At 36.4% G+C, this 23,414-nt stretch overlaps 1 protein-coding gene across 4 annotated transcripts in view; it reads left to right on the plus strand.

Moving 5' to 3' along the window:
* Nucleotides 1–5,124: 5,124 nt before the first annotated feature.
* Nucleotides 5,125–23,414, plus strand: part of MINDY3 (MINDY lysine 48 deubiquitinase 3) — an 84,631-nt gene continuing 66,341 nt past the window's right edge. The window contains exons 1-4 of one of the 4 annotated variants that reach the window (XM_008511013.2): nt 5,125–5,498; nt 16,998–17,077; nt 20,544–20,604; nt 22,498–22,671. In XM_008511013.2, coding sequence (XP_008509235.1) covers nt 5,405–5,498; nt 16,998–17,077; nt 20,544–20,604; nt 22,498–22,671 — 409 coding nt within the window. In that variant the 5' untranslated portion in view covers nt 5,125–5,404. The remainder of the gene's footprint in view (nt 5,499–16,997; nt 17,078–20,543; nt 20,605–22,497; nt 22,672–23,414) is intronic. The other 3 variants (XR_543089.2, XM_070601078.1, XM_070601079.1) reach the window with 3 other exon arrangements.

Here is a 23,414-nt window from a genome sequence, read left to right on the forward strand (position 1 = left end):
AAGCCACTAAATTTTGTGGTATTTTGTTATGACTGCAAGAGGAAACTAATACATTTGCTCCCTCTTCTTTTCATACCTGCTTCTTCTGCTATCCTCTCTTTATTACTAGGCACACAGTTTTATACAGTGGTCATCACTTCCTTTCAGGAGCAGTGTCGCCCCCTCCTCAACTCCAGTTTTCAAGTAGTGGCTTCAGGAGACTTCAGCCTTCAGAAGTCAGACTCCTACTCATCTAATCTTATTTCCACACCTGGAACCAATAAGGCCTAAGCTTTAATCTGCTTTGTGTTTCTGTTGTTTCTGGTCAACAGAGATGCTTATCTTGTATTTAAGCATAGTTATGTTTTATGAACTTTTTCAAATTACCTGCCTTTCTTAGTACATCATCAAATTTTATCCATTCTACTTCTAAACTGTCCATGGAGATGAAGCTGTTCATTAGGTTGGTTAATGGCACTGCTACTGCTCTGGTTCAAGCCTTAAGCATCTCTTCATGGATTATCACAGTAACCTCCTAACTGGTTTAGCTGTTTCAAGGCTTTCACATCTTAAATCATTGTCTTCACTGTATATTGCCAGTTATCATTACAAAATGTAAGGATGATTTTATCACTCCTCTGTTCAAAAGTCTTAACTAGCTCCTGTTATATTTAGAATAAAGTTCATAGTTGTAAGAACCAAGTAGTATTAAGGCCATAGGCTCTGGAATCCAATCACATGTGTTCTGAACCTTGTTCTGGCACAGGTTCTGGGTTAGAAAAACTTAGATTTGCATCCTAGTTTTTCCATTTACTGCATGACCCAGGGCAAAGTCCTTATCCTTCTAGAAGATCATTGTAGAACTTACTTCACAGAGTTGTGAGAGCTCTGTATTGTAATACATGGAAAGAGCTTGCAAAAACTGATCAATAAATATTAGCTGCTATAATTATGTAAGATAATATTCAATGTTCTTAAGATTCTGGCCCTTTATATCACTTTGCTCAGGCTGCCATAACAAAATACCAGAGATTGGGTGCCTTAAACAATAGAAAATTTTTTCAAACTTCTGGAGGCTGCAAGTACAAGAAGATCAAGGTGCCATCAAGGTTGGTTAATGGCAAGGTCTCTCTTCCTGGCTTATAGACAATTGCCTTCTTGCAGTGTCCTCACATGGTCTTTTATCTGTGTGCACGTGGAGTGAGAGAGATCTCTGGTGTCTCTTCCCCTTCTTATTAGGACACTAGTTCTATTCTATTAGAGCCCCATCTTTATGACCTCATTTAACCTTAATTACCTCTTCAAAGGCCCTAACTCCAAATACAGTCATACTGGGGGTTAGGGCATCAACATATGGATTCAGAGGGGATGAATTCAGTCTACGGCACCTCTTTAACCTGACGTTCCTGACTCATCTCTCTCTGATGACACAAATGCCAGGATCCTGCCACAATAGTATTTCATACCTAAAATGCGTATTCTCCTTTTCTTCTCTAGTCAAAATTCTATCCAGTTTAAACGTCTCTGAAGTTTTTTCTAGTTCAAATGCAGAAATAACTCATTTTCCATCTTTGCTCCTATAGTTCTTGGTTCAAACCATTAATATGGTAACATTAGAATAGTATTTTTCAATGTGAATATTTCTTTGACATAAAATCTTCTCTGTTAAATCCAATAGTGTAACTATTAATAAGCTTATTTTATTAAAGTGACAACTGAGCCTCAAAGAGTTTGTTTATTCATTTTATTGAAATTGAGAACATTGAAAAATGTGCTGCTTTGTAGATGATGGTACCATTCACTGACTATGAAACATTGATAGAGGAGCAAGTTTTATAGGAAAAAATGTTTTATTTGACACATATTGAGTTCCAGGTGCCTATAACACATCCAAGTGTCCCAGTATTATATACTAGTTTAATATAGCCAGTCTTGTATTAACATGCACATTGGGATTTGATCTTCTCATTTCATAATGTTGGTGCAAGTAAGTGATAAGTGGCAAATAACCTCTTTTATTCTATGTGTTAGTGAAGAATAATGCTAAGTTATTTGTTTCTATATACTTGCTCAGCATTCTTTTTCTTCCCACTCTTCTAAACAGCCAATTTTTTAAATCATAGACACAGACAGAAATGGAAGTGAATGAGACAGATTATCTAAATTTAGTCCTCTTAATTTATAGATGAGGAAAGCACAGTATAGCTAGTTAAATGACTCATCCAAGGTCACAATTAGTACCCAAATAAGAGTTAACATTCAGATTTTCTAATTCCAATCAAAAGTCTATTCCATTATACCAGTGATTACCAAATGGTATTCTGCAGAACAAAAACTATGTGAGAAGCTCAGTGAACAAAATGATTCAAAGGTGTCTTTTAACCCTGAATACAATCTCCTCTCCTGGAAAGTTGCAGTGATCAAGTTGTTTAACTTACCCCAGCATTTAATGATAGGACCCCTTTCCACCATGTATTAATGCTAGTAGGAAATGCTTTGGGAAATGATGCACCTATGTTCTACTTGAGTATGACAATGGTGGGTTTCAAAGGAACTTAGTATGCTTGGTAGGAAAATTATTCTTCTGAGACGAGGTTAGGATGATGCAAAGGGAAGAGTTTCATTTGTTTGATAGATTTATGCTGTTTTGCAAGACAAAGGGCACATAATGAAATAGTTTTATTAATAAATGAGTATGAGATTGTTCTAGTAACCCGCCTAGAACTTACTAATCTTATGGTAGGGTGGGTTTTTGGAAGATTTGGTTTCTCCTAGGTAAGTGGTGGTGTGAGCACACTAAATTAGGAGTTGAAGGTGTCCAATTAGAGAATGTGTTCTTTTCATGGTAGCTATTAGGAACCAGCTAATGAGGCAGTTGTGCTTTTATTCAACAGGGAAATTTTGGGAAAGACAGGAAAATAAACACAGAGTTAGGGTTTGATAATGAGTAATTCTGTTGCTGTGAAGTAGTAAAGATGGCTAAAGAGAATTAATCATGACGGAAATCTTAGCCCCGTTTTATGGAAGTGCCCTGATTTGAATTCGAGAGAAAGAGAAGTATTTCTCATAAAACTTACATATGAACAGGAAGTTTCTGATTTTTCAGACTAAAGGTTATTCATGCAACCTACATATATCTTAATGATACATATCAGTTTAATCAAAACCATAGATGGTCCTAAGAAAAAACATAATATGCTAAAATATGGACCAATAAAAAAACTTCAAAGAAAATTAACATAATTTTCAAGTCATTCTAATAAAAGAGAAAGGCATTATTGTCCTTACCAGATACAGATGCAACAAACTTGACTGCTTCCAATATTTATTATTTTTATATAATTACTGAATAAGAAAATTTTAAATGAATATTAATTTGCATTTCTATTATAGTTTAAGCAAGTTCACAATTTAAATGTTATAACTCACGAATAATTAAGCAACATAAATAATTTAACATTTATCAAATATTCCTTGCTAAAGATATGTACTGCTAATCAAAAAATTTTAAACATTGCAAACAAAGAATAAAACCTAAAGGTGGAAAGGACATACATATCAATGTCTACCCAAGATTTTGCCAGCTTTACCATAGCTGGAAACTAAGAAAAATCACAGATCAAGAAATATTCCATTTATAAGAATACATTTTGAAAGTACAGCTTTTTCTCTATATCTATAGATAATCAAATCTATAACTATTATCTGTATATTAATGGAAACAAAACAAATGTGAAGTGGTATTATATACACTATGCCATTAATATTTCCACATGTTAATGGAATGAAAACAAATGTGGCAAACACCTCTGAACTTAGAGGTCTGCCACTTACAGGCTCTATCAACATACACCCTTCTGTGACTTTCAGAAAGTGAAACAATTATGTGAATTGTAAATCACCATGCAAATATCAGATATTTAATTGGACCAGTCAATACCACTTCCCCTGGTCCCTCACTTGCTGAAAGATACTCAATTCTTAAGTTCCAGTATAGGTAAGTTTCATTCCTTCAATTAATACTTATTGAGATCCAGCAACGTTCAAGGCTCCATAATAAGTACTATGAATAACACAGGTCCTTGGTTTCCATAAATTTATATCCCAGAAAAAGAGTAAATAATCCTTGGCAAATACAACGATGACAATTGTCATAAGCAAGTTACAGATAAGGTGCTATGAAATTTCAGAAGCTAAAATTTTTACTTTAGATTATAATGACAGGACGAAGTTTTGTTACAACGTGGCATTTATACTATGCCTTGAAGAATGGGTAAGATTTGGTTTGCAAAAATAGGGTAAAGGGTATTTTAAAGAGAATAAAAATTAGGAAGAAGGCCATGGATATGTTCAGGTACTTTGAACAATTCCTCTTACCTACAACAAAGGTTGCTGAAATTGGAAATAAAGGATAAATTAGTAAAACCATCTTACTTGCAACCTAGAAGGAACCTACCAGATTTTGCCCTTTTTTTTCTATTCAAAGGTCACCCCATATAAGTTCTCTTCTTTTTAAGCTACACAAATAGAAGTTTCGCACCAACTAAATTTAACCAAAAGCTTGTCAGTGATTAAAACCTGGACATTAGTCCAGGTGTTGCCTCCACACTTTCTATAGTCTCAAAAATTGGAGATGAAAATGCTCTAGCATTTACAAATAGGCTGCTTTGAATCTCTTTTCCTATAAATAGCTTTGTTATTCTGCCTTACCTGGAAGAGACATTTCTCATGCACGTTAAGCCACACTTTTCACTTGTGTTTTTAATGTCGGTTCAACTTCATACGATTTATGGAGGTCCAGAGGCTGATAGCCTTCAATTTATGGGAGGCTCTACAAAGACATGGATGTTTCCTCACTCGGACTCAACCATCGTCTTGTAGGGTAGCATAATCAATATTATACATTTTAACGAACGGGCTATGTTCTAGGCCCTGGGGCTTGGGCCTCAGAGCCTCCAGCTAAGACGAGAGCAGCGCGCAGAGGGAAGTGTTCCAGGATGGTGGGAACATGCCAACGCCCACGAGACACGGGGCGCCCGCTAACATCGAAGCGACCACCCTACGAAAGGGCCAGGCACCGAGCTCCCAGAGGGTACCGGCCTCCACAGCGGTCCGCAGCTATTCCCGCCCCCCACTTCCACTTCCGGGGACGTGACTCCCAGGCCCTCCGGGGGTGGGGGCGGTAGCGAAAGAGGAGCCGGAAGTAGCCAGGCACTTCCGGTACGGGAAACTCTTTGCTGCCGCTCGGCCCGGCTTGACAGGCGCGGTGCCTGCGAGCAGCCCTGTCTCCTTTCGCCTTCCCCGAGTCTACCATTCAAACTCCTTTGCCGCTGCCGTCCCGCATCTCGTGTCTCCGAAACCGCCCCTTCCCCATGTTCCGGGGCAGGAGTCGTGAAAGCGAAGACCCGCCCGCCGGTACCCCATCATGTCCGAACTGACTAAAGAGCTGATGGAGCTGGTGTGGGGCACCAAGAGCAGCCCCGGGCTCTCTGACACCATCTTCTGCCGCTGGACGCAAGGTACCCTGACTGGGCTCTCCCTTCCAGCCGCCGCTCCCTTTGCCCTGCGAGAGTGTAGCTGTGACTCCTCTCGCGCCAGCCCCTTCTCGTGCCATGCACTCTGTCCCCATTCCCGTGCCCAGCTCTGAAACTGGTCTAGAAACGCCCTGCCTTCCCTCGGGGGAGAGGTTGAGCAGGAGAAGGGTTATAGCTGTCCTCTAAAGACCCGAAACGCCTCTCCCACTCCCTGGGCTGCCCTTCGGCTGGAGAGGAGAAGGGGTGGTGGTTGGGCCGCAGTGTGTGACATGATGGTGTGCCCTGTGGCCCGGTGTCAATTTCTCAAGAAGTGCTGGGGCCGCCTGGATCTTGACCCCCTAACAAGGCTTCATGTTACTGGTGTTTGGTCTAATTTCGCAGAGAGGGAAGTCCACAGGAGAGTCCAAGCGGCCAATTCCAGAAAGCAATTTTGTTGTTTGTATTTTAATTATGTGGCTGGGCGTGGTCTTCGGTGCATAAATACAACGTTGCCTGCTGTAAAGTGTTCTCTTGACGCGAAGTCTTCCTTGTTTTGAGACGGTTTAATATCTGTTTCAGTTGGAAGGAAGACTGCCGGTCTAATTACTCAGACAGGGTTTTGAGTTATATAAGAAGTTTTATTAATAGTATGAATAACAATGAAATAAAAATTTCCATTTATTAAATTCCTGCGCTGGACACGTTATATTAGTAATTATCCTAGTTCTGAAGTTTTAATATTAAAACACAACAGACACATTACTTAAGGTGACTTAAGAAAGACTATGGTGAAGTTAAGTGAGGTTAAGAGCATAGTCTTTGAAGTCAGAAGGATTGGTAATGTATGTATGTGAAATATCACAGTCCAGTAAATAATAGCTATTTATTACTATTTATTAAAACTTTTATTTAGAGAATCCCTATTCTCAAAGGATTTAGGAGCATTTTAGGTAGTAAACCTAAGTCATGATGTGTATTTTGTAACAAAAAATCAGGGTTTAAGTAATCTCTTTTCCCTCCCAGATATGTCTTTTTTAAGAGCTGGTAAAATTAGAAGCATAATGTGTTACAGTCAGATTATTTAGTCCATCACTTTTGTTTTGCAGATGAGTCGTGAAGGCTAAATGACCAGGTGACATTTGCACAAATTGTTAGAACTGGGAGTGAATTGGAAGTCTCCCAGTTCCTAATACAGCTGTTTTCATTCATTTCCTTTGAGTTTCTAAACCCTACGTGTAATTAGTTTGGCTCTTTTTACACATTTAATTATGTCACTTTAATACTTTCTGGAATCTTGGACCCTCACATTTGCAGATTTTATTTTAAAACTTGCTTTCCACTTTGACTTATTTATCCTAATAGTGAACAGCCCTAAAGTACGTGAGACAGTGAAGGACTAAGAAAAATTTTACTTCCTGTGTAATTAGTCAGCATTAATTGAGCATTTACAGCATTAAATAAGGTAATAGTCAGCCTCATTTATATTAGTACTGTGATGCCGATTCAAGGAGAATTTAGAGAGGCAGTTCCAGTAATGGTTAAAAGCAGGCTTTGGAATAGTCATATTTGGGTTCTAGGTTCAAGATATTTAACTTATTTAAGCCTCAGTTTCTTTCTCTGTAAAATGCAGATAATAGTGGTGTCAACCTTATAGGGTTGTTGTGAGGATTAAAGGCATGTAAATACATTCAGGCACTTAGCACAATATCTGACATATAATAAATGCTCAGAAGATGGTAGCTGGAGTTAAGCGTTTAATTGAAGACTAAGCCAAAGATCACTCTGACTGTGCCCTGACAATTACAAGAAATTGTTGTTTATTTGATGGTTAGTCATTATTTAAAATAGAACTTTATAATAACATATTAGAATCCTCTGCCATCTTTTAGTTATACAGAAATTCCTTCAGTATTTGTTCAATCAATACGATTTCAAAATAAAGGATTTCTTTCTCTTTTTTTTTTGCTTTTCAGAGAGTGCAGTTATCTTGGGGATATGTAATTCTTCAAGAATTACATTGATCAAGATTTTAAGGCAACTAAATGTGTATTTTTAAGTTACCACCTCTGAATCAGAGGGATGTCGTTACTGGTTTTGCTGTGTTAACTTGTATGATTTATTCATTTTTAGAGGCAGAAATCATTGCTAAAGATTGCTGTGGCAGTCATTTGGGATTATGGGAGTGGGCACAAGACACTGCTTTGCTGTACTTGCCTTACTGCATTTGTAATGTGACATCAACTTTGGCTTTATCTCATAGTCTATAACTGTGCTTTTAATTGACAACTGTCATCTCATTAGTCTTTTGGAAGCAAGTTTTAGGTGTAAGTTGTTTGGGATAAATATTTATAAAATTATGTCCAGGGATATTCCATTTATGAAACTATATTCATTGATCGTGTTAAATTCTTTGGATATGTTAAAGCAATAAGCTGCAGGAGTTGCTGCAGCACATAGTTGGGGTTTTTTTTCTCTTTTAATTGATTTGGCAGTTTTAGATAATATGTTAAAGCAGTTAGCTGCAGGAGTGGCACTTTTTTTTTTTAATTCATTTGGCAGTTTTAGATAATTCTCTTCTGCAAGTCTCTTTTCTTTAAAAAAAAAAAAGTAGGGTTTTTTTTTTGTGGTCATCTTCTTTTGCGTGCCAGTTTTTATTTTAAAGGCAATAGGTCACATAATTTAAAGGTTTGAAGTTGTTGGTATTTTGAATGTGGAAATTTACCCTCTACTCCTGCCTGCTTCCTCCCTGATCTATTGCCTGTAACACTTTTTAAAGAAAATCATGTATTTTCTATCTCCTTAGTCATAAGCACCATTTATCCTACCTTCCCTTCTTCCCACAAACTCCAACAGTGTTCCAGGCCTCTGCAGCTCAGAGTGGGAGGGAAGGCAAATAATAAACATAATCTAGCATAAATGAAGTATATATAATAGTTAGAAGGTAAAGGAATAGGGAATTATGGGATGGGGTAGCCTGGATAGGCCTCATTTTAAGATGAGATTTGAGCAAACACTTAGTAACTGAGTTAGTCATGTAGATATCTGAAGAAAGACTGTTCTAGGCAGAGAGAGTGGCCATTATAAAAGACTTAATGCCCTATTTGCCTGGCTTTTTATAAGGAACAGGAAGAAGATTAGTTTGACTAGAGAAAGAATGAGGGGAGGGGAGAGTATTAAAAGATGATATAAGAATAATATAAGGCTTTCAAAAGGCCATTGTAAGGACTTTGGCTTTTATTCTGAATGAAATGTGAAGTCATTGGAAGCTTTGGCGCAAAGGAGAGACACGACAAGACGAGTTTTTACAGGATTAATCTGACTGTTATGTTTGAGGATAAAATGGATTGAGTGAGACAGCAAGATCAAATGAGAGACGTTGCACTAATCCAGGGGGGGAAAGGTGGTGGCGTGGACCAGGATAGTAGTAGTGAAATGGTAGGAAGTGGTTGGATTGTCCATATCCCAGCAGAACCAAAATAAAAGTCACCTAGATCTAACAGAAGTGAGTATTAATCTTGTAATAAATGGAAACGTTTTGACCTGTAGGGAATGTGGTTTTGATTGTCTAGCTCAGTGTTTGGCAGACTTTTTCTGTAGAGGGCCTGTGGCCTCTATTATCTCTGTCTCTGCCGTTGGAGCAAAAGCAGCCCTAGGTAATATGGGTGTGGTTCTGTTCCAAAACTGCATTTACAAAACAGGCCAAGCCCTGATCCAAATTATAAACTCTGAGAAACCTTTTTTTCCTTTTTTCTCACCTTCCTCCAAGCTTTAAGTTATTTTATTGTTTTACCTAGAGATTAGCCAGAAAGAGAGAAATCCAGTTTTGCTGTTTATTGCAGTTCAATGTGTTTTTGGGGAAGTGGAGCTGTAATTGATTGAAACTGGCATTTTGGACTTTCAGTATAGAACAATTTTTGTTGTGTAATATGAAAAAAATGAGGTTTAACAAATAACTTAGGAAAGTGAGGGATCAGTTAAAATATAAATATAAAATGTATTTAGGAGTTAATACATTTGGATTAAAGCTCAAAAGTATATTTAGATGTTTATTATAATGTGATTTAACATTTTACCAAAGTAATAAAATGATACACCAGTATCATTAATTTTTCTTCCAAAGTGAGGATAAATTAACACTGTGGATCATATCATTTCAGAGATTGTTGTTGTTGTTGGAAACCTTGTATTTCTCTCAAATATAGATTTTTCTTTCTCCAAGCTAAGTCATAATTCACCTAAAATTCCATTTTTTTAAACTCAAAAATTTGTAAGCTTATGTGACAATATAATTTCTTGGTACTTTGAATACATAATATGGTTTTAAGTTCAAAGTATCTATCATAATATCTTATATTTGTATTATGCTTTATAGTTTCTGAAAGTCTTATTTAATCCTTACAACAACCATGAGAATAGCAAAGGATAAATGTAGTTATCCTCGTTTTTATAGATGAGGAAACTAAGGCTCAGTTTGGATTTTACTTAACCAATATCGTCTAACTTGTAAGGATAAACCAAGTCTTTTTGTGGCCTTTTGTTCACATGGGAGACTAGAGTGGAAGAGGCAGTAGTTGTGAAACTGGTTTGAATAATGTATATATGCATAGTAAGTCGTGTGAAAGACTGGAAAATTACAGAGGTTCGTGGCTCAGGTTGAAATTAGTTATGAGCTATAAAGCTGAGAAAAACCTCTATGCTTGTGGTACTGTAGAAGCTGATAGAAAAATTGTACATTTAGGATCAGATGCTTTAGATGGCTAATTTTGGATCTAATCAGGATTTAAAAAACAGCCATTTTATGATGTTAATTCTTTTTAAAACTAGGAAATAATTTGAATATGAGAACATTGGACAAGAAAAATAACTTTATGTCCTAAAAAGTCCAAACTCCAGTGAAACCTTATTATAAAAGGAGAAGCTTACTTAGCATACTCTTGTTTTAGGATAGAATACTTAATTTCCATTTATCTGACTTTATTTCATTTTAAGCTCTAGTAGCCTTGTTTGTTATCACTTATACACTCAAACGTGTATACTGTAATTCAACAGAATTTGGCATAAAGCAGATCTGCCTAGAGTTCTCTCCATGGGGTTTTTACATCTAAAGTACAAAAACAACTCATTATGATGCATTTCAAACTATAATCTCCACCCATGGATCTTGAAAATTGCATAACATTATTAGTAATTTTAAGGAAGGCAAGAATCCGTTACTGGTTCGTATTTATTACATACCCTGAAAGTTTGGCAGAGCCTAGTCTTACCTCTGCACTTAGACCCAACACCAGGGACCCTTTCCTTATTCCCAGCAGGAGAAGAGCTAGACAAAGACTGGAGGCCTCTTGGCTTCACTTCTTGTTCCTAGACAGGACTTCAGATTTGGTTGACTTGAATGATAACCAGCACCCTTAGTTCTCATTTTTCCTTATTAAATTTGTCCCATCCTCTCTACCTATTTCTCATCCTCCACTTAGCTTGTCATCTGTTCTGTTTCTCTCAGGCTGCTGTGTCTTGCTGGAGAAAATTGTGTTTAACATCAATACAAATGTAGTAATTAAACCTTAGCTGAACCCTCAGTGTTTCTCTTAGTTCTTTATCCTCTCAGCTTTATGTTTTCAGAACTAGCATTCTCCACAATTCCCTACCCCTCTTGTTCCCTTCACTGGATCAATAATGTCTCTTCACTTCCTCTTTGCCTATATATTTAACTTAGAAGCCTGCTAAGATTTACTTTTTTTCCTAGGCCAATGGCTCTCAGGGGTTTTTTTTTAACTCAGGGCCCCATTACACACTTAAAAATTATCAAGGACTTCATTATGGAAAATAAAAGTATTAATGAGACCTATGGCATCGTTTTACGTTTTTGTAAATCTTTAACATCTAGCTCATTAGAAGGCAGCTGGATTCTCACACTTGCTTCTCCATTCAGTCTGTTGCAACGTGTTGTTTTAGTTGAAGTGTATGTAGAAAATCCAGCCTTCCACAGATATGTAATTGGCACGGTAGGAGTTTTAGATAATTGTGGATATTCTTTGATACTCCATCAAAACTCCAGCAGTGGTAGTTTCTTAGAGGTTTGTTATAGTACAGAATCTGAATGCACATCACTGACCTTTTTGTTCTCTGTTTAGTTGAGAGCCATTGATTTGTCTTCTCCTTTGAATGGCTCTTTTACCCATGCCTTAATTCCTACTAGCATGCACCGGTCATTTGGAAGTTGTTGGTCCCCTGGTTTATGCAGATCTTCCAGATGTTAACACATTTTGTTCCACGGTATCAAAAGTCATATTTGTTCCTGTCATCACTGATCTCATCAGAAAAATCTCTTAAGTTTTGAGAAGCTGTCAAGCTCGCAGTGTTGGGCACAAGTTTTCCAAAATTTTAGTTCTTGCTTGAAAGCTTGAAATTTAATCACTGGCAAAAATCTTGTCAATTGTTTTCCTTGAAGTATCAGTCTCACTTCATTCACTTCTGAGAAAATGTCTACCAAATACCCAAGTTTGAATAATCATAATTTGTCAGTAGCTCTTCGAAGTAAAAACAGCACTCCACAAAAAAGCAGTTAGTTCAGCTCTCAATTCAAAAAATTACACGTGTGTTTTTCCTTGAGACAACTGTCAGTCATCATACAAGGTATGTAGCAGAGGTGCTTTATGGGTAGTTTTCATTTTGTCACACAAAATATTTTTTTAAAAGGATATTATATCCAAGGTCAAGATGTAATAAAATTAGCATCAGTAAGGGCATTCTGAAGTTAAATTGGCTTTTTCTGTGTGTTTAAGAGAGGGTGGTGATGTTCACTAGTACAGTGACTGCTGGTACAGCTTGATGTCACTGCCTTGGTGTCTGCTAAGGCCCCAGCAGTTTAACCCATTACTGCTTTTGTACCATCACTGTGAATGTCAGCACAGCGAAACAGCCAATAATGTCTGTATTACTATGAAAATGATTTTAACCTCTAGCAGGCCCCCTGAAAGGGTTTCTAGGACTTCCAGGGTCTAGAGACCACACTTAGAGGACCTCTTTATCCCATCCCACCACCACCACCTCACACTTTGTCAGCTCTTTCAGGACTTGGAGTCCTTAAACTTCGTCTTTCCCGTATAATCACACTTTTCCTTTTTTTAAAGTCATACCCTTCAGTCTATAAAAATAATAATTCTTTATCCAGCTACCTTTCAAGCTTTCGTCTTTTCCCTCACTTGTTGAACAAATAGTTTGCATTTACTCTTCCTCCTTGTGTTCTGAGTCACGCCTCAGCTCTTTAAAATGTGACTGCCTTCCCTGTTGCTCCAGATTCCTTATTTCAATATTCCCAGTAACATGCTTAATCTAGTATTTTAGGTTTTTACTGAACTCAGCAGCGTTTGTAACAGGTGACCACTCTTTGCTTCTTGATTTTGCTCTCTAGGACCTCAGTGTATTTTTCTCTTACCTTTCTAATCTTTGTCGGTCTCCTTTGCTGACTCAGCCCTTGCTCACTTTTTAATGTTCCCAGTTTCATTATCTTTGTTCTACATGTTCTCATTCACTTTAACTGCCATGTTTAGGATGAGTCAAATTGCTATCTCTAATCCTAACCCCTGTCTAATCCCCAGACCCCTATTTCCCACTTTTTCTAAATGTTGCCAAATTGTTGGCTCATGTTCTTGAAACTAAACTTGGCATTCCTAGAAACAAACTCCCCCATTATCTTCCCTCCCAAAACTTGAACAAGCATTTATTGAGTAGTAACTATATAACATACTAGGAGAACAGTGTTCAGTAGAACAGACAAGGTACCTGTAATGCAAGACAATCAATAAACAAATAAACAATAGTAAAATGAGAGATTATGATAGTACTGCTTGTGCTGGGGGATGCAAGGAGAGACCTACTTAGACAGGTGTGTCAGGGATTATCTCTGAGGAGTTAACTCCTAAACTGAGTCCTTAGGAATGAGAAGAGTTCAGCTTTATGATGAGAGAAGAGGAAATGCATGCAGAGGGAACAGTGAGCATCAATCCTAAAGGAAAGACCCTGGGATGTTCTAAGGGCTTAAGGTCACTGTAGATGATGTAGGTAGGAGTAAACTGAGGGAAGGTGGGATTGATAGATCATAGTGCCTTTTAGGCCATGAAAAGGAGTTTGGGTTGCTTTCTAATTACAGTAAGAAGCTATTGAAATGTTTTAAGCAGGCTGTGACAATATCTGATTTCCATGTTTAAAATATTCCTCTGGTAAATCTATGGTGAACAGATAAGGCTGAGTTGCGGGGGCAGGTGAGGAAGAATGGGGAGATCTGGGGGGAAACTGTTAACAGTATTCTAGGTAAGAGATGATGGTGGTTTGAACCTGAAAGTGGACTAGAGATGGGATAGAAATAGACAGATACAAGATATGTTTTGGAGCCTTGAACCAAGAGGTCCTTGCCTTAAGGTGAAGCCTAAAAGATAAGTTGGAGTTTTACAGAGAAAGAAAGGCTTAGCAAGTGTTTCAAGTGAAGGAAACAACATGTTCAAAGGGTGAAAAAACAGAGAGAACGTGGATATTTGAGGACCTGAAAGAAGCTCAGCATGCCTGGAGTCTAAAGAGGGAGCGTGGCAAAGGATGAGGTCAAGAGTTAGGCCGAAGCTGGATCATATAGAACCACGTTAAAGAATTTAGACCCTGTCTATTTCTGGAGTTCTAATCTGGGCTCTGTTTGGGAATTACCTGATTATAACCAATAATGAGAATCTGGGAGTAGATGAGTTACCCAGGGAGAAGGTATAGAATGAAAAGAACGTAAATCCCAAAGCCAAGACCTGAGGAACAGTACCATTTAAAAGGAGTAGATCAAGGAGACTGAGAAGAAACAGAGAAGGAAAACTTGGAACAAGAGAGTATTAAAACCAAAGGGCAAAGGTTTTTCAGAAGTCAGTGGTCAGCATTTCAGATGATTCTCTGGGAGATTAAAAAAGAAAAGACTTGAGAACTAGCCTGTACTAGTCATTGATGAACTTGGTGAGAATGAGTTTGGTGTAGTCACAGTTTGAAAACGAGATTATTGTAGATTGGATAAATCGTGAGGTAGGGAGATTGAGACAGTGATATAGAGGACCAGGTGGGCTTTGAGAGAGTAGTAGTTGGAGTTTTTGGTGGAATTTTTTTTTTTTATGGTCAAATGATTTCTTTAAATTAAGACTTTACTTTTTTAGAGCAGTTTTAGGTCCACAGCAAAATTTTGGGGAAGGTACATAGATTTCTCATATACCTCCTGCTCCCACAACATGCGTAGCTTCCCCCATTATCAGTGTCCCTCACTGGAGCAGTACATTGTTACAATTGATGAACCTACGTTGATGCATGATAATCACTCAGAGTCCATAGTTCACATTGCAGTTCACTCTTGGTGTTGTACATTCTGTGGATTTGGACAAATGTATAATGACATGGATCCATTGTTATGGTATCATAGTATTTTCATCACCTTAAAAACCCTCTGTGCTCTGTGTATTCATCTCCTATCTCTCCCTCGACCCCTAACCCCTGGCACCATAGTTTCTCCATAGTTTTGCCTTTTCCAGAACATCATATAGTTGGAATCATAGGGTATATAGCCTTTTCAGATTGGTTTCTTCATTTAGTAATATGCATTTAAGGTTCCTTTATGTCTTTTCATGGCTTGCAAGCTCATTTCGTTTTAGCACTGAATAATATTTCACTGTTTGGATGCACCACAGTTTATTTATCCATTCACCTACTGAAGGGTATCTTGGTTGCTTCCAAGTTTTGGCAATTATTAATAAAGGTGCAGTAAACATCAGGGTGCAGGTTTTTGTGTTGACGTAAGTTTTCAGCTCCTTTGAGTAAATACCAGGGAGCTTTCAGTGGAAACTTAAGGAGGATTTTTTTGCTTTTGTTTTTAAATATGTGAGACACATTTTTAAATACTATTAAAAAGAGAGATTGAAAGGTAAAGAGAAGAGATGGGATGGAATGGGATCCTCTACAGTATTTTTTATCTCACTTGCCATCACCTAGTGTCTCAAGCTAGAAACTTCAGAGTCAGCTCGAATTTCTTTTGTACCAAGCCTTTGCCCCACTTACACATACTCATCAAACCTTAATTTTTACCTCAGAAATATTGTTTGGATATAGTTTCTTTACACACTAATGTTGCTTTTATTAGGTTAATACTGGCTCTGTATGGCTGTTGAAACAGCCTCGTCCCCACTCTGTTCCTTTAAAAAAGAAAAGAAAAACAAAAACAAACGAAGTATGATCACATTACTACTTTAATTAGTACTTGTCATGGTCTGGCCCTTCCCAGTGTTAACCCCTGTCAGCTTCCCCTCCTCCCATTTCCCATCTCCCCTGTACTACCCTTTGGCTATGTTAAATTTCCCTCTGATCCATAAACTTGCCCTGCTCTTACCAAACCTTTTTCCCTTAATAAAGATGTTTCTTAACCTGAAAGTCATTCTCCCACCCTTGCCTCTCTGGCAAATTCCTAGTCAAGATCAGGCTCAAAGTCACCTGTTGTGACTTGACTCAAGCAGAGTAAGTAATTTCTTTCTGTATCCACGACACTCTTCATACATCTGTTGTAACATTCATTTATTCCTTTATTTTAGTAATTATTTGTTTACATGTCCATCTCCACCTGGACTGTCGGCTCCTGCAGACTTGGGCCTTTGTCGTTCATGCATATCTCCTAGATGCTTGGTAGTTCATTAAATGTTTGTTGGATGAATGACTGAATTATAACCATTAGTGAAGCTTTACATATTCCTAGCATGTTGGATTGGAAGTGGTCATTTTAAAGATAAGTACACTGAGGCCTATGGAGGTGAAATGACTTCCTGAAGGTTATACAGATAGTCACTCACTTCTCCTGACTTCTGACCCCGTGCTCCCCGCAGTGTGTCAGTGCTCTCTGCAGGAACTTCTACTCACTGCTTTCAGTCAGTACTGGTTGGGTAATATTTAAATAAAGATTGAGCCAAGAGGAGTGCATTCACTGTCTATGATGCCATTTAAATTTTGGCTTATGTAATGTGACTCAAAGATGGGAATGAAAAAAGATACTGTATGGAAAGGGACCTAAAAATTCTGTTTGAATTCAGTAGATAGACTAGTCTTCCTTCAAGTAAATTAAATTATTTAAAAGTCAGATTTAGTCCTTTTACTAATGTCCACAGTTTATCCCCCTAGTCCACTTACAGGGCTCCCTGGGTGCAAAATTTTGTGTGTTTGCAAGTGTGTGTGTGTGTGTGTGTGTGTGTGTGTGCGCGCGCGCGTGTGTGCGTGTGTGTGTGTATGTCTGCACGCACATTTATGTGCTTTTCAGAGGTGAGTATAGGTTCCGTATCTTTTTCAAAGGGTTCCTTAATCCCCCAAAAAGTTAAGAACCACTGCAACCAACTGACTTGAAGATGTTTTGCTGTTGTGATAGGTGATCTTTCTCAAAGTACATTAAAAATTCTTTTAGCTGCTACTTGAATTATATTTGTAATCTTTGCTACTTGCTTTCGTTTTCAGGGTTTGTGTTTAGTGAATCAGAGGGATCTGCATTAGAACAGTTTGAAGGCGGCCCCTGTGCTGTTATTGCACCTGTTCAGGTAACACAGACTGCTTTACCAACTCCTTAGAGGGACGTGTTCAAACGTTTCATACTTAGCTCTTTGTTTTCTGGTATCTGTACTCTGCGTAATGAGGCATGATCAGTTACCTCTTAACTTTTGGTTCATATAAATTGCTATAAATATGCAAAATAAAAATGAATTCAGAACATAGGTAGGTTACACAACAATACCCTTTTGACTATCTTTATTTTCAAGAAAACATGATAGGTGTTCCCTGACTTTCAGAAAATTAGAAATTACTGATGATATCTTTCTAATACAATGATCCTGTTGAGTAATAGCATTTTATATAGATAGGTACGTTGTAGCAATGGTATTATTTTCATTTGTTCTGTCTGTAAAAATGATTTTCCTAAAAGATTGAAGATGAGTTAGTATCTTCATGGCCTAAAACTTTATAAATTTTTAAAATACATTGTAAGTATATAGGACTTTAGGCTATAGCTTTGACCTTTAAGATAAAATTAGTAGCAACTGACTTCAAACAGAATTTCCAAAATAAGAAAAGATTTTTTTCTTTGCACAAAAGATAGGGTTAATCCAAATATATGTGTTTGAATATATGTATTACGTTGTTTGAATTTCAAAGGCTGATTTGCTGTAAATGGTCGCTTTGTTAAAACCAAGATTTGAATTCTCAGTTTACTATAATACCTAGAAATATCTAACAGCAGTGTTATTTCAGCACTGTTATAAAAGAAGCTGGAATTTATTGTTTATGTTTTAATCAGCATGCTTTGAAAATACATATTTAATGTGATATATATTATTCATTGGGCATAAAGAATGCATTCCTGAACTGTTAGCCACAAAATAAATTTCTCTCTCAAACCTTATACTCCATGCACTTACATTATTAAATTAAAAATGTGTAAAGGAGGAAAAAGTCTCTTTTCATGGTGGGTTCCAAAATATAGCCTTTATAAGTCATTGTTTTATTTCTTTAAAGAATAAAGTTGTTTTTTTTTTTTCATTAGTAGAACTATAAAAAAATTGAGAAAAATTTGAATGTTTGAACTTTGCCTGGGAGTTACTGAATATAAAGAATAAAATTTGACTAAATTAGTAATTAGAGCTCTTATGCTGAGTAACTGGGACAGATTTTCGTTGCTAGTAGGAAGCTTATTATCTGAATTTGAAGATTCCTTGTCCTGTCCATATGCAAATTAAATTATATTAACACTGCTTCTCTTGGGCCATAATAGTACCCTAGGGTTTTTATTGAAAGTCTGTGAAGCTAGTTAAATGCAAAGTGTACCACAGGAGTTTCCTGTTTTATAAAATTCGATGTATTTCCAAAGTGATAGTTGTTTTTGCAACTGGGGTTGCTATGTAACAAGGGATAATTGTAATGTTCAAAATCTTGATGTGTCTTTGAGATAGTAATTTAGTTGCATAGTCACATAAATCTTTTCAATCATAGGAGAATTTTGTTTATTTTAATATTTTAGTGTAAAAGTCAAAACTAAATCATTAAGAGTAATGAAGGGAAATAAGCAAGTCTGGATCTTAAAACTTTTTTAAACTAGAAAAATTAGAACGTGATATTACTGCTAGAAAAATAGGCATATTATGGAACTGAATAGATACTACAGTGGTAGACTACATTCCATATGACAGTTTACCAAAAATTTATCACATACTATGATGAAGGAACTACAAATCAATGGTACAATAAAATGACATTTAATAAATGTCACTGATATGACTGGTTGGAAGTTTGAGGGGAAAACATGAATTTAGATCATCTTATACCATATACCAAATATATTCTTGATATAATATTTAACCACAGAAGAAATAAAAATAATGTATTGTCAACCCTCTAAGAGAAAGGATGAGTTCCAAGCTCAGAAAATATTTGCAATGAATATTAGCAATAAATGGATATTGTCTTTCTTATATAAAGAACTTTTACAAATTGGTTAGGAAAACACTAAGACCGTCGTGATAAAATGGGCATGTGTATGCAATTGTAGCACGTGGAACGATGCTGGACAACCAGGGAATCAAGATGTTCAACCTCACTAGAAATCCAAGAAAGTACAGATAAAACTGTCACTCGATTCTGTTGCTTACTCTTTCTGATTTTTAAATATAAAATAATTGCCAGTGCACTTAAGGGTAGGATAATGCTGGCACACTTAGGTGTTGCTATTTAGTACAAATTTGTACTTTGATCTGGGGAAGGAATTTTACATTATAATTGGAACCATAATAATGCATAATCTTTGATGCATTAATTGTACTTCTAGAAATCTTTCCTAAAGAAATAATCCTTAATATGGAAAAGGTTGTATTCAGCAAGCTTTTATATTTAGAGAAGTAAAAACAAAATTAGAAATAGCCTTATGTACAATAATGTAGTTTAAACATGAAATATTGGTTGTCGTTTTGGGGGAAAATCAAAAGCACTTGATTATAGCATTTGTAGACTTTATTTCTATGAGAATATTATAGAACATTGCTTAGTTTTTTGTTAAAATACTTTGAAATGATTGCTTATTAGGTGGCAGGTACTGTGCTAAGAGCATTATGCAAATTATCTCGTAATCCTCACTGCGACCTTTTAAAGTTTGTGCTATTATTATTTTTAGTTAGTAAAGTAATGGATCCAGGATTCAAACCGAGGTCTCTCTGACTAAAAGCAGTCCTGTTATCTGTACACTGCTGCTTTCAAACACCTGTGAGGAACAAGCACCACAGTGGCCTCTTTTTCTTGGATCTGCCCCCTAGAGATTCAGATACAATAGGTGAAGCCTAAGAATCTGCGTTTTAAATTAACAAGTCAGGTGCCTAGGATGTAAATAGCCCTTGAACTACACTTTGGGAAGGAAACACTGTAGTACCTTGAACTGCTTCCAATCAAATCACCAATGTAGAGTAGTTGGCTCACTTAAGGAAGGGTTAGAACTCAGTCTGTTTTTTCTTATGATTCATAGCTTTTTGAATTAAGCCAGGAAGTTAGGAGCTCCTTATAGTAAAGTGATGACACTCCTCGTGGTATTCTTATATCACAAATCAGAGCTAATAAAGCACAACCACTTTTGTATTTCGATTTCTTTTCCCCCAAGGAATCTAAGAGGGAAATGGACTTGTTCCTGTTCTGTGGGACCTTCACTTTGTGAATGGGGCGGTAAATGTCTTTAATTTCCCAGTTGTGTCTTATTTTGAGTCAGTTCTTCTATTTGCTGGAAAATACATATTATGAAAGAAGAATTTTATTGATGTAGAATCAAGTTTATAGTAGTATATTCTGAATAAATAATTATATTCTGTTACTATTGGACGTGAAGTTTTGAATTTTGATTGAAATTTTTATGGCACTATTCAAAAGATCAGAAAGGAAGTACAAATTAGTTTTTTTCCATTTTAAAATAAAAGAATGATGTAAGGTATGTTTATAATGCATTCTAATAGGTATTACTTTAATTGTATAAAGGCATTTCTTTTGAAGAAGCTCCTGTTTTCTTCTGAGAAGTCTTCTTGGAGGGATTGCGCAGGTATGGTAGCTGTCTTTTATAAACTTTTCCTCCATCCTCTATTTTATAGGTGATCTATGCAGCATTCACTGGCAATAGTTTAATTGAAATTATCTATCTTGCAAAGTAAACTATCAATGAGATATTTTTCTCCTGAGGATTATTTTATTTTCCTGAGGAAGATTGGCCCTGAGCTAACATCTGTGCCAGTCTTCCTCTACTTTATGTGTGGCTCACTGCTGCAGCATGACTGACGAGTGGTGTAGGCCCATGTCTGGGATCCAAACCCACAACCCGGGCCGCTGAAGTGGAACGCGATGAATGTAACCACTACACCACTGGGCCAGCCCCCCTGGAGGATTTTTTTTAATGTTTCAGAAAGCTTCATGAACAGTGACTCTAAATTTTAAAATGTATTTTTCCAAATTTGGTTTACCAAGGAAGTATAAGATAGGATAACATAACTAAGGTTAAAACCTTTGGCCTTTTGCTAAAACATGGTACATTTCCCTGAACTGTTAAATAATAGCATACCATAAGGAATAATCATTTATTTTGGTTTGTTTTGTCTTATTTAGCTCTGAGCAAGAACTCAGAATTGTCTTTTTATTCCTGCGTCTTTTAGTACAGTACCTTAGACAGTGCAAATAATACTGCAAAACATTCTGAATTAAGTTGCAAATGAAGCTGTCATACTTTCTGCAATATGATAAGTCAGGGTGCTCCCTGATAATAAACATTGGCATTCCACTTGACAGTTTACAAAGATCTTTCCTTCGCTTACACAATTTCGTGTGAACCTGACAATAACTTCTGGAAGAAGGTAGGATATAATATAAACTCAGTTTTGTATACTGGGTTGTATATAAGAGCAAAACAGTTTCCATTGCAAATCATACCAATAGAATCTAGTAGTGATTTTGAAGTTGAGTTAAAGTGTCACTGTCATGTATTTTTTATTAAAAGCTGAAATGCAAACTAAATTATAGTAGAGAAGAAACTTTTAAAGACATAGTGTTATTAACATCGTTTTATTAATAAAATTTATATTCCTTGGACAAAAATATATTCACACTGATAAAAAATTTATATAGCATGACCATAAATGTCATAAATGTTGAGGTAGTTTATAAAGTGAATGGCATAATTCCTGCCTTTAAAGAACTTTTAATCTATCAGGAGAGAGAGAAGCCTCCCTATAGCATAAAATTTTTCATAGAATATGTACACATCTTATCCCCTTTGAAAGTTTAAGAAAGCAGTATTACTTCTAGGAGTAATACTGCTTGAAAAGGGAAGGGCGGCTAAGGTTCAGGAAGAAATTGAGCATTTGTGCTGTTTTCCATAAAAATCTAATGCTCAGATCACTGCAATACAGTGTCAGTAGCTTCTGTAGGATGCATTGTAACACCATGGCCTCTGCTAACCTAACAGAACTAGAGTTGTGTCTGCTGATGCTGCGTTATCTCCTTATCCTTAGCCCTGTGGGACAGAGAGATCAAAGGCATTAGACTAATTCAGAACTGGAGGAAACTAGAGGTCTCCACAGGCCCTTACACTAGCCTGGTTCTGCAGAGAGGAACCCTCCTGGCTTTAATGCTCCATTTGCAGCCTGAGAAAGGAGCGATCAGTATCAGGTTATTCTGAGTAGCATATTCTTTCTGCTGTTTAATTCTGCATTTTTCTGGATTCTTTTTCTCATTAATGGCAATATTTAGTCATGGTGAGACTTTAACCCTCAAGCACATTGTTTTTCTAAAATAAAATTTAAGGTCACTTGTTTTTGGATTTTTTTCTCCACTTAAAATGCTTGGTTTTCATCATTAATTTGATACATTCTTAGTATTGTTATTCATGGCAGGATTTTTTCTTTACAGAGAAAACCATTATAACTTATACTTTGGTTATTTTTAGAGGAAGAGCGGAAGGAACTCCTTTGTCATACCTTATGTGACATTTTAGAAAGTGCTTGTTGTGACAACTCTGGATCATACTGCTTGGTTTCATGGTTAAGAGGAAAGACAACGGAGGAGACCGCTAGTATTTCTGGGAGTCCTGCAGAGTCTAGTTGCCAAGTGGAACATTCTTGTAAGATACATTTTTATTTCCTGAAGTAATTTCTTGTACCTTTGTTTTAATAAAACTATTGAAAATTTGGAAGAAAAAAAGATTTTAAATTTTCGTATGTCTGTTTTTTAGCCTAAGCTTAATTCATGAACCTTAGTATTTTTCATTTCCCCTTCAGTTATTTTAGTTACCAGAGGACATTACGTTTGTATTTTGCTTTCATTTTTGTAAAAAAGAAAAGAAAATGTGTCCCTTAAACTTTTTAAAAAAGTTCTAGTTAACTTCTGCTTGATGACAATCTCTTTTGAGCTTTGGAACCCTCATTTAGAAAGTTTAAAGAAAGTATTTCTATATACTTTAGTTTTAGATGCCTTAATATTTTGTTATTGGAAAAAGAAGGAATTTTTTTTGACCTTAGAAAATTTCTTAAATATCTTTAGTTGCTTCCTAGAGCAAAGGTGGAAACTTTATTCTTCATTGCACATTCTTTTCCTCCTGAACTTTTTGGACATTGTTACTATATATGGATTATTTTGAAGTAGTTTTAATTCAAAATTTTAATTATGTCTTCATTCAGGTTTTTCATACTTTGACGATTTCTCTTTAAAATAAATTAAATAATAGCTATTCTCATTCCAAAAAGTATATATTTTGAGATTTTTAGCCTTTGAAAATTCTTCTGTAATTGACTTAAGAACTACCAGAATGAGCAGTTTATGGAGACTTCTGGTGGTATGGAATCTAGATACAAGAATCACTTTTCT

This window comes from Equus przewalskii, chromosome 30 (genome assembly GCF_037783145.1).
Source record: "Equus przewalskii isolate Varuska chromosome 30, EquPr2, whole genome shotgun sequence".
Lineage (NCBI taxonomy): Eukaryota > Metazoa > Chordata > Mammalia > Perissodactyla > Equidae > Equus > Equus przewalskii.